The 14,632-nt window shown below is 64.7% G+C and overlaps 1 protein-coding gene across 5 annotated transcripts; it reads right to left on the bottom strand.

Moving 5' to 3' along the window:
- Nucleotides 1-198: 198 nt before the first annotated feature.
- On the bottom strand, nucleotides 199-13,957 carry BAIAP3 (BAI1 associated protein 3). Of its 5 annotated transcripts, none has more exons than XM_029222278.1 (33): nucleotides 13,829-13,957; nucleotides 9,622-9,762; nucleotides 9,280-9,367; nucleotides 9,047-9,127; nucleotides 8,618-8,725; nucleotides 8,037-8,096; nucleotides 7,839-7,905; nucleotides 7,535-7,730; nucleotides 7,242-7,286; nucleotides 7,036-7,113; nucleotides 6,822-6,924; nucleotides 6,403-6,510; nucleotides 6,220-6,315; nucleotides 5,985-6,088; nucleotides 5,625-5,745; nucleotides 5,015-5,139; nucleotides 4,634-4,922; nucleotides 4,431-4,528; nucleotides 4,276-4,327; nucleotides 4,057-4,187; nucleotides 3,779-3,902; nucleotides 3,557-3,700; nucleotides 3,372-3,464; nucleotides 3,076-3,267; nucleotides 2,928-2,996; nucleotides 2,751-2,830; nucleotides 2,574-2,682; nucleotides 2,086-2,157; nucleotides 1,861-1,941; nucleotides 1,656-1,776; nucleotides 1,459-1,582; nucleotides 1,171-1,376; nucleotides 199-1,077 (listed from the first exon to the last, which is right to left on the bottom strand). In XM_029222278.1, exons 2-33 carry the CDS (start codon nucleotides 9,750-9,752, stop codon nucleotides 974-976), a joined length of 3,600 nt encoding a protein of 1,199 aa, XP_029078111.1. In that variant the 5' UTR covers nucleotides 9,753-9,762; nucleotides 13,829-13,957; the 3' UTR covers nucleotides 199-973. The 5 variants fall into 5 exon arrangements, 4 of the variants coding, with proteins under 4 accessions (XP_029078111.1, XP_029078112.1, XP_029078110.1 ...); XM_029222279.1 differs by lacking the exon at nucleotides 13,829-13,957 and adding an exon at nucleotides 11,221-11,428; XM_029222277.1 differs by lacking the exon at nucleotides 13,829-13,957 and having other exon boundaries at nucleotides 4,634-4,690; nucleotides 4,832-4,922; nucleotides 9,622-9,861.
- Between the last annotated feature and the right edge of the window lie 675 nt (nucleotides 13,958-14,632).

The following is a 14,632-nucleotide window of genomic DNA, read 5'->3' as shown; positions in this document are numbered from 1 at the left end:
CTCAGCCTCTAGTGAGGCAGACCCTGCCTAGAAGGGTCTGGGGTGTGGGGATGGGGCTGCGGGGTAGGTCTTGTGTGGGCACCCATGCGTTCGTGAAAAGAAATGCCAGATAGCTGGCCAGTTGGCATGGAGCCCCTTACACTGACCAGCCTTGAATGACATCCTCAGCCAGAGACCCTGGGCCTGTCAGCTGGGTGGGGACTGGAGACCTGTGCAGCTCTCAGGCAAACCACCTTCCACATGCCCTCTGGGGTGGAGGGTCCCTGGAGAAGGGGGGGGACACTGCACATGTTCACCCTCTCCCTCCAAAGCCTGGATTGTCCAGACTCAAAACGCACCTTCCTGCCTCTCCACCTAGTGAGGCCTTGCCTCAGCCCTGGAGAGACAAGGACAGAACTTCCTTTAGGACAGGGCTCTCCTCTGTAGCACTGGTGACATTTAGGGGTGAACCATTCTTTGTTGGGGGGGGAGGGTTCATGGCAGGATGTCAAGCCTAGTCTCTACCCACTGGTGCTAATAGCACAGCCTTCACCCACTCCCCAGTTGTGACTGACTACCAAAAATGTCTCCAGGCAGCACCTAATGTCCCCTGGGGGGCAAGGCTGCCCCATGAGAGCCCTGCTTTAAGACCAGCACCCTCCTGCCCTGTGGCTGTGGAACCTGAGGGAAGGTGGGAAGCTCACCTGGCGGCCAGGCCTGCTCTCTCTGCTCCAGGGTGGGGGGGGTAGCTGCTGGCCAGACCTTGCCCGGTCGGCCGTCCTGATCCAGTGGGGTGGGGCTTACTGGGCACAGAAGGTTCACAGCACACACCACAGAGACATGACCAGGGCAAAAGGGAGCCCAGGGAGTCCAGCCACAGCATACACACCACGAAGCAGGGGAAGGGGCACCACGAGCCCGGCTGCACAAAGCTGACCACGGCGAGAGAACAACACGGGGACTTGGGGAGGGCCTGGCTGGCGGCCGCAGGGGCTCAGGGGTCCGCCTCCATGTACTTCTCCAGCTCCTTGAGTCTCTTGACAAACTCCTGCGCCTCCTTGTTGTTGCGGCCCTCCAGCATCCTAAGCGCCGATCTCACTGCGGGCGGGTGGGGGGGGGGACGGGACGGGGCCAGCGTCAGCCCCGGCTGGCCCCGCCCTTAGCCCTGCCCCCGCCCCGCCCCTCACTCACCCTGGGCTCTGGGCCGGCGCAGGTGCAGGGTGACCGGCTGCCCGGCCCTCGCGCTCCCTCCCACCTGGGGCCTCGCGACGCCGCCAATGCTGCCCAGGCCCAGGGCTGCCTCCCCCGCGAAGTCGTTGGTGGACAGCCAGTCGTGGTCCATGACGGTGAACAGCACGCAGGCGCCCCGGCGGCGGCAGGCCTCTGCGGGCACGGAGCTGGGGGCGGGGGGAGGCGGGCGGTGGTCACCTGGAACCCTGCTCCCGGCTCCGGACGGGCAGGGCAGGGAGGGACACTCACAAGTAGAAGAGTTCGTCGTACACGGGGTGCAGCGTCCGGCTCTTGACCTGGGTCCTCTGACTGCGGACCAGAGGGAAAAGGTGCGGCGGGCCCAGCTCCACGATCACAAAGGGGTCGCTCAGGCCTAGGGACACGGCTGTGAGCGGACCACGCCGCCGTCCCCGACAGCCCCGCCTCGCCGCACCCCTCCCCCGCACCGTTGGCGTCCAGGGGGAGCAGGTCGGCGGCGTGCAGCACCTCCACCACCAGCCGCTGTTCGGCCGCCTCGTAGTGGCAGCGGACGCTCAGGCGCCCAAACCGGTTGTGCTCCAGGGACCTCTGTGGAAAAGCCAGGGGGCCGGTGAGCCGGAGCCCGGGGACTCCCGGAGGCGGGGCCTCGTGCCCACACCTGGGCCGCACTACCTGCTTGAGCTTGTCCAAGTAGTACTGCTCGATGCACTCCCGGGTGGAGCACTGGTGCAGGCGCAGCTCCTCCTCCAGCCTCTGCAGGAAGGAGGAGGCCCCTGGTGATGCCGGCAGCTCCTCACGGCCCCATTTCACGTGTGGGGCGTGGATGAACTCAAACTTGGGTCTCTGGTGTCCACCCCGCCCCCTTCCTCTGTCAGAGGCCCCAGGGCCAAACTTCACCTTGTAGCTTCCATCCCTCAGGCTCTCCAGGGGCAAACCCTGGCCCTCAGCGTGGAAAAAATTGACCAGGGCCTGCGGCAGGGCAAGAAGGGAGAGAGATCAGGGGCGAGGTGGGTGCTGGGGACCGAGAGTGGAGACAAATGGAGCCTTGAGCAGCACCCAGCTCGGGCTCTCGGGAGCCCAGGGCAGAGCCACTCACACCTGGGGCGCATCAGAAGCCCCCAGGAAGCTTGGGAAAATGTCGGTGCCTGAGGCCAGACAGCTGTCTTAACAGGTGGCCCAGGTGCTTCTGACACAGGTGGGCTGGGGGAAGGAGATGCTGCCCTGGTGGGTTCCCAGAGGAGGGGTGTCCAGGGAGGGCCTGGCATCCCAGCCCGGTGCAGCAGGGCAGCTGGGAAGGGTCAGCAGCCTTGTCGCCCTGGGCCTGGGGTTGGGGGGAGCCAGGAACTGGGAGCTGCAGCAGGAAGGGCTCTTCCACATGGCCCTACCTCCAGCGTGAAGTGGAAGCGCCCATAGAAGTCAGCAGACATGTCACGGTTTGCGCCCAGAGCCTGCAGAATAGCCTGTAGCAGCAGCTCCCAGAGGGCCTCCAGCACCCTGTAGGGACACTCGGCATCTGTGACTGGACACTGGGCCAGCCCTGCTCCACCTGCCCGGGACCATACCTGCTCAGGTTCTCCTTCACCAGCGAGGCGTTCAGCAGAGCCAGCTTCTCGTCCAGGTACTTCAGGAGCGGGGCCATGGCCTGCAGGCAGGGTCCTCAGGCTGGGACTGAGCCTGGGCCCCCACCCCACACACGCATTCCCCACCATGCCCAAGCCCTCACCTGGCTGGGCACTCACCTCCTCGTTCTGGATGGAGTCAGGTGAGAGGCTGATGTGCTGCACGTACTTCCTGATGTCACCCACCATCTGTGGGAGGATGGCGTTCAGCACCAAGTTGGGGTGCAGGGAGGGGGCAGCCAGGTCCCGCCCCACCATCCCTGCCCACCTTGGAGGTCAGGTGTGCTGTCACGGTTCGGGCCTCCCGCTGCAGGTCCTCATCCAGGGCCTGCATGCAGCTAAGCAGGGGGCGTGGGAGCACACCCTCGAGACCTGGAGCCCCCTCCGGCCACGCCAGGCCACGTAGCGCCTGGCCAGCAGCCTTGCGCAGGAGCTCCACATCGTTGAGGACCACGCAGAGCTGGGGAGGTGTGCCAGACATGTGTGGGTTGGCAGTCAGGTGGTGGCCCCACCGTGCCTCCTCCTCCCCGCAACGGGCCCCTCCCCGCCCGCCTGTCGGCTCACTGGCTCGCTCACTGCCTCGCCTGCTGCCCCAGGCTGAGTGTCCACCTTCTTACGCAGCAGCTCTGTGTAGAAGAGGGCGGCTTCACACAGGTCCTGGGGTGGAAGATGGGGGCTCAGGAGCTGTGGGACATGTCCCCTGGCCCTGTTGCCCCTCTAGACCCCGATCTCCTCTCGGGAGTCCCCACCTGGCTGAGCTGGGTGCCCAGCCCCTGGGCCTGGGCAGGGTCTGGCCATGCCAGGCGGGCCCACAGCTCCTGGATGTGGCTGAAGCAGAGGCTTGCAGTGGCTGCGGAGCTGCTGTGCTTGGAGGAGGAATCCATAGGCTCCAGCTAGGAAGCAGGGGGAAGCCTTGGTTGCGAGGGTGCCCTGGATGAGCCCAGCACCCTCAGGTCTGGGTGCTCACTCACCGTGTCCACATCCACGGCTCCCTGAAGCCTCCACCTGGCTTGGTCCCGCAGCACCTGCAGCCAAAGCTTCACAGCAGGCAGGAATGGGGCATGGATGCCAGCCAGGGCAAGGGAGCGGCTGTCCCTGCAGCAGGAGGCCAGCAGTCAGAGCTCACCCCAACTCAGACACCTTGAGCCAACATGTACCAGGTTCCTAGCCTAAGGAGGCCCCGAGGAGAGTCTCTTGCACAGAGTCCTCCTAGAGGAGACTGGAGGACAGGTGGGGGCAGGACACCCACCGGCCCGGGATGCTGCTCCAGAAGCACTGGATGTCTGCCAGGGTCAGGTAGAGCTCAAAAAGCCCTGAGGCCACCTCGAGGGTCATCTTCGGGCTCAGCTCCTCCGTCAGCACCCACGCCTCTTCAGCCACCTGCCCAGGAGGGTGGAGTCAGACTGCCAACAACAGGAAACCCAGGTCCCTTCCCAGCCAGGGGGCTCTCCCCAGGCGACCTCCTTACCAGACGCTCCAGCTGCCGAAAGGTGAGGGTGAAGAAGTCGATCTTGATGATGCTGCAAAGGACACACCTCAGATATCTGCTCTCCCTGCTCCCCAGCCCAGCAGCAGCACTTGAGGGGCTGGAGGCAGGGGCAGCAGGGAGAGCGCTGGCCCCACCTGTGGAAGAGGCTGGCATAGATGCCATAGCAGGACTGCAGATCCTCGTAGACAGTGTCAGCCAGCTTGACCAGCCCTGCAAGGCGCTGTGGCCCCGGCTGCAAGGAAGCCCAGCACACTGACCTTCTGGCCTGCGCCCACATGCTGCCCCCCCTCCCCTGAGCCACACCTGCTCCCCCTGACCCATGCCCCCCGAGTCACACCTGCTCACGAGGACTCTGGGAGTTCAGGAGCTTGTCGAACCATTCACGGTTCCCTCTCTGCAAGGGAAGCCACCAAGGCAGCGTGGTGGGTGGGAGGGAAGAAGGACAATAAAGTGTGTGTGGTACAGCAGGTCCAGGCGGGGGCAGGGGCACGGGCAGGGCCGGAGCAGTTAGCCCAGACCAAGCTACCAGACACACCTTCAGGGCAGCAGCAATGTCCATGTTTAGCTCCGTCTCGAAGGGGCAGATCTCAAAGGAAGGCTGGAAGAGCTGCAGCTTGCCAAGACACCTGGGCGACCGGTCACCCACTGACTGGGGGTGCCCCACCCAGTCCCCTACCCCTACCCCACCCCCACCCCTCGTGCCAGCGGCTGCACCCACTTCAACAGCAGCTCCAGGCGGTAGACGGCTGTGCTGTTGGTGGCAGGGAAGTAGTCTCGGAGCTGGCGCAGCAACCGAAGCCCAAACTCAGAGAAGGCGGAGAAGCTGTCTGCCAGTCCCTCCTCCTGGGGGACAGGGCCCTTAAGAACTGACTCCTGAGTGCCCGCTCCACGGCAGAACCAGCCAGTCTACAAGGCTCTGCCCTGAGGAGCACCCTCCCTACCACCACCTCCAACCCCACTGGCCTTGCAGTGATGACCTCTCCAGCCCCTGCCTCCGCAGCTCCCCCTGGAGACACAGACGCCCTCAGGGCCTTTGCACCACCAGCTGTGCCTCCTGCGAGCTGGCCCACTCCCTCTGTTGCTCGCGGGGCTGAAGCGGCACGGCCTCCCTCCCTCGGGACTCCATCAAGGTATCGCACACCCGATCCTGGGACCGCACAGCACGTGCCCTCTCCTAGGTCCCGCAGTTTGTCCGTTTGTTTTTAACCACCTACCGCACCCGCAAGCTGTGCATCCCACCAGGGCAGGACTCTGGCCGTCCCTGCCTGCCCCAGCCCGAGTAGCTCCACAGCACACCCCCCAGAAACAGCATTTTCAGCCGAGCCCACCTGCTCCTGGGGCAGCGAGGCTGCCTCTTCCCAGTGTGCCTGCATATCTTCCAGCAGCCCCAGCAGGTAGCCGTAGTCCAGGGTGCGCGTCTGATGGTGGCGGCTGCTGACCTGCCAGTGCCTGCGGGGCCCCAGCCCAGGGTCAGGGCAGCGGCCTTGGGGCCGGGACCAGGAGGAAACCGGCGCCTCTCCAACTCACAGCACAGCCCCTTTCCGAGACCCGCCCCTCCAGTGCCCCGCCCCTCGCGACACGGCCCCGCCCATGTACTTGCAGTTTCGCTCGCTGAGGCTCCGCCCCTCCCACCGCCCTTCCGCCCCGTCGGGGCTCTGCCCTCTTGCGTCGCGGCCTCGCCCACTCACAGCACAGCCAGCTGCAGCGCCGACAGGTTGCTCTGGGCGCCGTGCAGGCAGAGCACGGTGGCCGCAGGCCCGCTGAGCTCACCGCGCCAGCTGCTCGAGTTGGGCTGGGGGACGGGCCGGGCGTGGGTGGAGGCGGGAGACCCCCATCCCCTCTCGTCCCCCAGGTCCCCGGCCTCCCCCTCTCACCCTCCCCACGCCGCGCTTGGCTGCCCCGGGGGCCCGAGGGCGGCGCTACCTCCTCGGCTTGGTGCTCGAACTGCAGCAGACGGCTGAGCAGCAGCAGGTAGGACAGGAAGCCCGAGCGCCCGCGCTGGCTCATGCTCGTGTCCCTCTGGAACGCAGGGCCCGCCGGTCACCAGCCCTGCCCAAGCCCATGGGCTGGGGCGCAGCAGGCCGGGGGTCCCCCTTGGCTTCCCACCTGTGTGGTGATCAGCTTGAGGACCAGCTGGCAGTCCCCCTGCACGCGGGAGGCGCTGGAGCGCGGTTCCAGTTTGAACCAGCGGTCCTCACCAGCCACGGGCACCTCCTGGGGAAAGGGGGTTCAGATTGGCGATTCTGCCTCCCTCTTCCTCCCGCACAGACTGTCTGCAGGACCGTGGGGAGAAAACAGGCCTCCGCTTCCCACTGAACACGGGTAACCAGCACAGGGAGCGCTTAGGGGTGCCTGGACCCCTGGAGGCTGTCCCTCCCCCACTCCTCCCAGCATGGTGCCCCCCCAGCCCCAGAAAGATGGGAGACTGTTGGGGGAATCACAGGACATAGCCAGCAGTGGTATCGCAGGAAGGCGGGGCACCCATGAGCAGGTGTTCCATGAGTGACGCCCCGACAGCCACTCACCCGGATGGGTATGTTGAGGCACCCCAGGAAGTCATCGGTGTGGTCCTCCGTGGGCCCTGCTGTCCCATTTGTGCGGGCAGACTTGACAATCTGTTTGAAATACCTGGGGGCGGTAGGGTGGGCGTCACACCTGAGGTCCCTGAGGAGCCACCACCTGCTGGCCCCCGTGGCCGAGCTGTGAGTGTCAGGAGCACAAGGGTCCCACCTGCCATACCTGCTCATGCCTTTTAGGCCAATGACTTCATTCAGCTTCCTGCATGCTTCCACCAGGGACACATCATCATCATGATCCCTAAGGGTGGGGCGAGGTGGGGGTACCTGGCTGGTCTGGAGCCCAGCCTGGCCCTGACTGCCCCCTCCCGCTCTCCCCAGACCACAGGCGCCCACATCCCCTGCCCTGCAGGGCACAGGGGCCTATACCAGATGTCCAGGTGCAGCTGGTCGGTGCTGACATCCTCAATCTCACTGTAAATAGAACAGAGAGATACCCTTTAGGGTCCAGGTGATCCTCTGCCCGGAGCTGGGGCAGGGACCATTTCTGAGCCTCAGTCTCCTCCTCTGAAAATTGGGCATAGGACCAGCCCCTCAGTTCCCTGGGGCAGGCACTGAGACCGCATACAGGCACAGCTGCCACATGCAAGCCCAGGACCAGCCTGGCACCGCAGAAGACCCTGCCCAACCACCCTGCCATCCAGCTGGACAAGGGGCCTTACAAGAGGAAGTGCTCCTTCCACACAGGGTTCAGGGTGCTGCTCTTGACCTCAGTGACCTGGATGCACTTGGCCGGCAGTGGGCCACCACGCTTGCTGCCCTTGCGGAAGCTGAAGCGCTGCTCCTTGTGTGGGCCCGGCTCCCTCAGGGTGCCTGAGGCTGGCAGGATGCCCAACATGCAGTACGGGTCACTGAAACCTGGGACATGGCAGGTGTCTCAGCCCCTGACCCCTGACCCCAGGCCCTCCCGTGACCCCCAGACCTGAGCTAGCCAACGTCCCGGCTGAGCTAGCCAACCCCACTCACCGTTGGGGTCTTTGGCCAGCAAGTTCTTGGCACGCATGACGGAGACTTTCAGGGCATATGTGGGAGCCTGTGGGTGGGTGGGGGTGTGAGGGCCTCTCGGTGCTCAGCGTGTACCCAGCCCTGTGCCCCCTCCACCCCGAGCCCCTGCACACGAGCACTGCACTGGTCAGCGTCTGCCCAGGTGGGCGGCAGCCTCACCTTGGCCTTCTTCACACGCTCCATGGCCTCAGCATGTTCCTCGGGGCTGGTGCCGAACACCTGCACAGGGCAGGCAGGTGTGAGGGCCCAGGTACCGCTGAAGCAGCGCTGGCTATTGTCCTGGGGGCCTCACGGGGTTGGGGGAGCACACACAAGTGAGGAATAAAGGTGTCTGTCCATCTGTTGGTTTGTCCTTTCTACTTTTTTTCTGTGTGTCTGTCTGTCCATCCTTCTTTGTATGTCCTATATCTGTCTACCTGTCCTTTCCTGTGTTGTTTATATTTGTCTCTGTGTTCATCTGTCTGTTTTTGTGTTCTTCTGTTTGAATGTGTCTGTGTGTCCGTCCATCACTCCATCTTTCTGGGCATGCCTATCAGCCCGTTTGTGTCTGCCTGTGCATGTGTGTGTGTGTGTGTGTGTGTGTGTGTGTGTGTGTGTGTGTGTGTCTTGTGTACATGGGGCAAATCTGTGTGTGTTGTTCAGGTGATAGTGACATAAGCACGTGGGGGAAAGTGTCTCAGTCCTCCCCAGAGATGGGGAGGGGCCAGGCCAGGAGGGTGGGTGGGGCCAATGGGGCTCACCTGCTGCAGGTAGCTCAGTAGGGCCCCCTGGTCATCCACCTGGTCGGGGCCCATGGTCCCTGCGCGGTAAAGGACTGTGTACAAGGCTTCCTCATAGAGCATCTCCACCTGCAGGTGGGGAGGGGAGCACATGCTGAGTCCCGGCCACCCTGTCCCTGTCTCTCCTCAGCCCCGGGCTCTGGACACAGGGGGTCTCAGGCTCCTCGAGTCCACCCTGTGTGCCCAGCCCCCAGCAGCTCCTCCCACTGGCAGAGCCCAATCCCTGCCTCTGTGCCTTTGCACCTAGCAGGCCCTCCACTGCGGGTCCCTCCTCACCCCTGATCTCTGTTCGCCTCCATGGGGAGGCCTGGCCCACCCGCCCCAGACCCTAAGTCTGGCACACAGAGGTACTTACAGCCCCTCCTGGGGCCAGGCCCCCTTCCCCCTTACCTCCTCTTGGGTCAGGGCTCTAAGGCCACGGCTGGGGTCCATGGGCTCTGTGGGGGCTGGGGAGCTACTGCGCAGGAGGACCTGTGAAGGGCACCGGGTGAGGGCCTCTGTGGCTCCCGGGGCCAGTGGGGCACAGAGTGCTCCAGGGAGGGAGGGAGTGGAGGGCGGAGGGGCAGGTGGGGAGGCCTGGCCCAGCACCCCATGCCAGGCAGCAGTGCCCGTGCTATCCGCACCTCGGGGCATGGCAGGCCCTGTCTGCTTTCCCCCTTCTTCAGGATGAGGCGCATCTGGGCAAAGAACTCCACACCATCTCCGGGTTTCCTGCCAAGAAAGCCCAGACTCGGGGTCAGCAGACCCTCCCCGAAGCTACAGCTCACGGCACGTGCTGGCCCACACGACTCAAGGGTCTCTGCATGTCTGGGGGTGAGGTATGATGCCCCCCATGGCCTTGGGTTCAGAGCCTCCTGGGCTCCCCCCAGGGGCCACGCTGGGCAGCTGGTGTGTGAGGTCAGCGAAGGAAGGGGGGCCCGGTGCAGGTGACCATGACCATGCGGAGCAGGCTGTGGGGTACCCACCAGGCCCCAGCCGTGGGCTCCGGCACTTCGGTGCTGCTGCTCGCCGGCTCCTCCTCAGTCCTCCGGCGGAAGGATGGGCACACCTGCACCTGCCTGAGCACGCTGCTCTTGATCTCCAGCAAGGTGGACATGGTGGGTGGCCTGCGGGCAGAGAGCACAGCCACAGCCTCCGGTCGGGCCACTTGCTCATTCGCTGGTGTTGCCATACTGTCCCCAATGATCAAATCAGATGCCACCCTGAGCAATGACTGAGGTGTCCCCCGTTACTCAGAGGTGCCCACTGCTGGGGTCATGGGCTCCAGCCCCTCACAGGGCTGCAGACTTGCTCAGGCCAAGCCCTATCCCTTCCCACAGGTTCTGGCCACCCAGACCAGAATGACTAGTACTGAGCTGGCTTCAGGGGATGCCCGGGGCCCATTCCTCACTCAACACAGAGGATCCCTCTCCGTCCCAGCGTGGTATCTGGGCTGCTCCAGGCAGGATGCTACATGGTGGCTCAGCTGCCATGGCAACATGGGCAATTGGAGCCGGACAGGAGAGTGAGCGGGAGCTGTGGCCCCACAACCCACACTTGCCAAAAGAGGAGTAGGCCCTGCTCTGGGGACACCTTCCTGTCCAGGTGGCTAGGCCCTGGGATGCCCCTGAGGGGCAAGCGGCTCTCACTGCCAACTCCAGTTCCCCCGGCCTGACCAGCCTTTGCTGTTACACCCACACACATCCTCCAGGTGTCTCAGTGTCCCCTGCAGACCCCGCTGGGAAGGGCAAGATGATAGCTAAGCCACCAAGGGCCCCTGAGCCTGCCTCTTCCACCCCATGGCCTGGCCCAGGCACCCACCTCTGCCCTGGGTCAGGCAACAACCTCCGGCCCTGGGCCCCCTGGATCCCCAGGGTGGTCTTCTGTTCCCCCGTTGAAAACCATCAGGGCAAAGTGAAGACCCTTTCCTGGGCCACCTCTGCCACTCGGTGCCACCACTCGGGCTCCCTGCCCCAGGCTTGCTGGCCTCTTGTGCAGGACACACCGTGCTCCCCTCGGCTCACCTGGGGGCCTTCCCACTGTCTGGGTCCCCTCATTGTCCACTCTTGAGCACCCCCCCACCCCCACAGGGCCAGGCACATCAGCCTGAGCCTGCCATTTTCATTTGACAAAATAGGAAATGGGGACCCAGCCAGATCCAACTCTACTTGCCCTGACCTCACAGGCACTTAGCAATGGGAGAGCCAGGTGAGACCCGCCCCTGCCCTGTGCGCCCGCTGCTCAGGGGCTGGGCCTGTGCTTGTGCAAGTCTCCGTTTACCAGCACTGCCCCTTCCTGGACTCTTATGTTCTGCTGGGAGAGCCAGGGCCAGGCACGCCTGCCACCTCGTGGGTCCTAAACAGACTTTTTGAGCAAACCAGGTCTGTCTCTGGGTGGGCCCAGGCTGCCATCCCTGGTCTGCAACCCCCACCAGCTCTCAGCTCCTCGTCCTGTTCCCTGATCCTCCAACCCCGGACCTGTGGGGCCCAGGGGACACTGGGCTCAGAGGGTCTCATCTGGCCAGACACGAGAGCTGGGACAGGGAAGGCAGGTGGCTCAGCCCCCACGAGCTCCCCCCACCATACCTGTCAGCGCTTGCCCCTGGGGGCCTCTACCCAAGATGGGGGCTCCGCAGCCTCTGCACGCACTTCCTGAAGCTGTCACCCTACAGCTGGCAGTGAGGTCCCGAGGGGGCTAGGCGTCACGGGCCCCCTTTTCCTCTCTAGCTGAGTGGAAGAGGCTGCTCCCCGCACAGACCCCCAAAGCCAGGGAGCAGCCACTGCTTTAGCTGTTGCCACGGCAACCACCAGCTGCATCTGCATGTGACAGGGGCTCCAGGGCTCACATTCCCAGAGATGAAGATGACGCAGGAGCCAAGTGGCCTGAGCTGCAGGGTTGGGGGCTTTCTCTGTGAGAACGAAATGTTCAAGGCAAGGCAGGCCACCTCCCCTGATAATCCTCAGACCAGCCCTGGAGAGGGGGTGCCACTCTGCTCCCCCAACTAGATGAGGAAACTGAGGTCCCGGGGTTAGGAACCCACCCAAGGCCACAGAGCCAGCAGGAGGCCCGGAATGGAGTCGAGGTCTCCCCAGCTCTGGTGTCCGAGCGCTAAGCTCTTGGCTCGGCTTGAGTCTTGGGGTCCATCCAGATGGGCTGGCCTTCCCCTGTGCTGCGCGGCCCCTCCCTGCTCCCTTCCTCAGCCCATTGCCAGGATGGGGCAATAGTGGCGTCTGGGTGCAGGGGTCCAGGAGAGATGGCTCATCCTGAGAGCCCAGAAATTCCCTTTGTTCCCCTGGAAACCCTGGGCCGCCTGAGCAGTGATGACCTCACTGCACCCAACAGCCTGGGAGCCAGCCAGCACCTCCCCCAGAGCTGCCTTTGACAGTGGGCATGTGGCCGACCCCCAGGAAGCAGTCACTGGCTGCAGGGGCCCTCAGCCTGTACAGGGCATAGTGAGCTGGGTACAGGGCTGCAGGGGACCCCCCATCTGTCTGACGGGCCCCATGGGACTCCTTCCTGAGCTCTCCATTTCTTGGTCCCAGGTCTGGCCGGCTGCTCAGAGCAGGACATGCCTGTACCCCTGCGCATGCCTGGCCACCAGTTCCCATTTATCCAACGAACAAAGTGACGCGGGCCAAGGAGCTGAACGCCACATAGGCACCGGGCCCAGCTGAAAGTGACAGGCCCGCTGTGTTCCCGGGCTGTGCCCAAGGCCCAGGGTTGAATGGGAAATTATAATTTGCAAAGTGGATGTCACTGTCCCATTTCACATCCCAGGGCTGGGGTGAGCTGCCCTGAGCCAGGCCTCGAGCCCAGGGCTCAAAGCCAAGCTGTCTCCTGCTAGCCCACTGGGGAGCCAGGGTGGCACTGAAGCAGGTAGGTCTGGCGCAGCTGAGCTGAACTGGAGGGCCAGCTCTCTCTCTAGTCAGAGTCCTCAGTGGCTAGCTGGCCACCCTTGGAGTGAATAAACACTTTCAGGGCGCTGGGGCCTTCTTACTGAAATCAGTTCCTGGAGACTTAGGGGTCGGGGGTCCACTGATGCCGCCGTGGGCATGTGTAAGGGGGTGGCAGGATGTCTGGCCCCACCAGCTAGCTGTCCCTGCTGCCCTGTTGGTCTTCTCTTCCCAGCCCAGCCCCCACCTGACCCCCCTCACTCTTCCTATAGGATTTCCGGCTCCCACCTCTCCCTGTCCTCATTGACTCTGCACACAGTGCTCCCCTGCACACAGCACAGCTGCAGTGCCTCATTGCAAATCACCTGGCGTGCCCATTACAAATATTAGGGTCTCATCCCCACTTAATCCCCAGGGAGGGACCTGGGAATCTGTATTGTAACCAACTCTGTAGGTGGACCTAGAGCTCTGAAGCTTGAGGCTAGCTAGATGCTTCTAGAATGAACGCATTTAAAATGAAATCCTCCGAGGTCCCCTCCCACTTGGCCAGGCCGGCCCCCTCTTACCTGTCTTCCCTCACCTGTTCACGCGGCGTTCCTCCCTCCCACTTCTCTCAGTGACATCCCCTCTCGCCCCTTCCTCCCATCCCCCCTCTTCCCGAAGCTCCCCGTGAGAACCTCAGGCCCCCCAGTTCTGTCGGGGTGCTTCTCTCATTGGTGGGCGCTCGGTTCTGGGGCAGTTTGGAAACCTGGTGAGGGTGTATTTTTTTTGGACCCACCCAGACGTCTGGAGGGATTTGGGGAAAGCAAGGGGTCCTGCCAGGATCGGCAGGAGGGGGACGGAACTGGGCTCTAAGGGCGTCTTCCTCCCTGGAGGGTTGGCTGGGAAACCCCGCGGAGCGTCTCGGAGGAGGGCGGGGAGGTCCTCGGCCCCGGCCCACCTGCGGCTTCCCCCGGGGATGGCGCGCCGGGTAGGAGCGGGGTCACCCTGCGCATCCCGGGGGCCGCCGGCAGACGGTGGTCCTGGAGTCCCGCGCCCCCCGCGGCAGGGAGGTCTGGTCCCCCCGCCCCTGCGCAGTGCGCACCCCGCTCCCGCCGGGTCCTGCTTCCGCGCTCCGAGGGCCGCTCCTCCAAGCGCACGCCGGCCTCCGTCTCCCCGGGGCAGACGGCTTGTCTTCTCGACCTCCCGGGGCCCGGGGTGGCGACGAGCGCGGCGCGGGAGCTGGACCGGCGGCTCTCCTGTACGTCGGTGGGGCGCCGGGCCGAGCTTCGACGGCCGGGTAGGAGCCCGCGGCACTCACCGTGGGCCGGGTGGCTGAGAAGTGGGGACAGTGCTCCTGCGGGCGCCGCGCTCGGCACCGGCTCCGGGGAGGCTTTGGCTGCGCAACTGCTCGCAGCTGCCAGAGCAGACTGCACAGCGCGGGCGCAGCGGCTGCAGGGGCCGGGGGCGGGGCCGGGCCTGCTCGCCCCGCCCCGCCCCGCCGCTCCGGGCTCGCTTCCTCCCCGCCCCCGCCTCCCTTGAATCCCACCACCGCGCCCCCGCCGCAAGGGGCGCCGGGCGAGGATCCCTGCGACCCCCGTGCTCTGCCGGGCACCCCCTCCCCCAAGGGGCGGGGTTCGGGGCTGTCAGTCAACCCACAGGTGGGTGCCGCGCGGGAGCAGGATCTGCTCTGCGTCAGGACCCCCTCCTGGGGGCCCCAGGGAAGCCAGAGTCGCCGAAACGGAACAAGATATGCCCGGGTCCGCAGCGCAGACTTTTCTGGAAAGCCTGCGCAGTCATCTCCGAAGTCGCCCTACCAGCCCAGAGCTGTCCCCAACACAAACATGGAGCGGACCTTGGTCTGGGGACTCCTCCACCGCGGGCCTAATCGCTCTTCTTCTCAGAAGGGACAGTCCGCACCCGGGGCAAGGGGGTGCTGCAGGCACCAACCCGGGATGCCCACAACAATCCTGATCACCTGTTGGGGTGACCGACCCCATGGCCCATCCTGGGTCGCTTGCTGGGTTGCCCCTCCGGCTGGAACCGCCGTCATGCTCTGGACCCCCTCTAGCGCCATTCCCAGCCCATCCTCGGTGCCCCTCCACCGCACCGTGGTCACCTGGAG

This window comes from Monodon monoceros, unplaced genomic scaffold (genome assembly GCF_005190385.1).
Source record: "Monodon monoceros isolate NGI ecotype Baffin Bay Population unplaced genomic scaffold, NGI_Narwhal_1 Super_Scaffold_13, whole genome shotgun sequence".
In the NCBI taxonomy this organism is placed as follows: domain Eukaryota; kingdom Metazoa; phylum Chordata; class Mammalia; order Artiodactyla; family Monodontidae; genus Monodon; species Monodon monoceros.
This window is presented reverse-complemented; position numbering and strand designations above follow the sequence as displayed.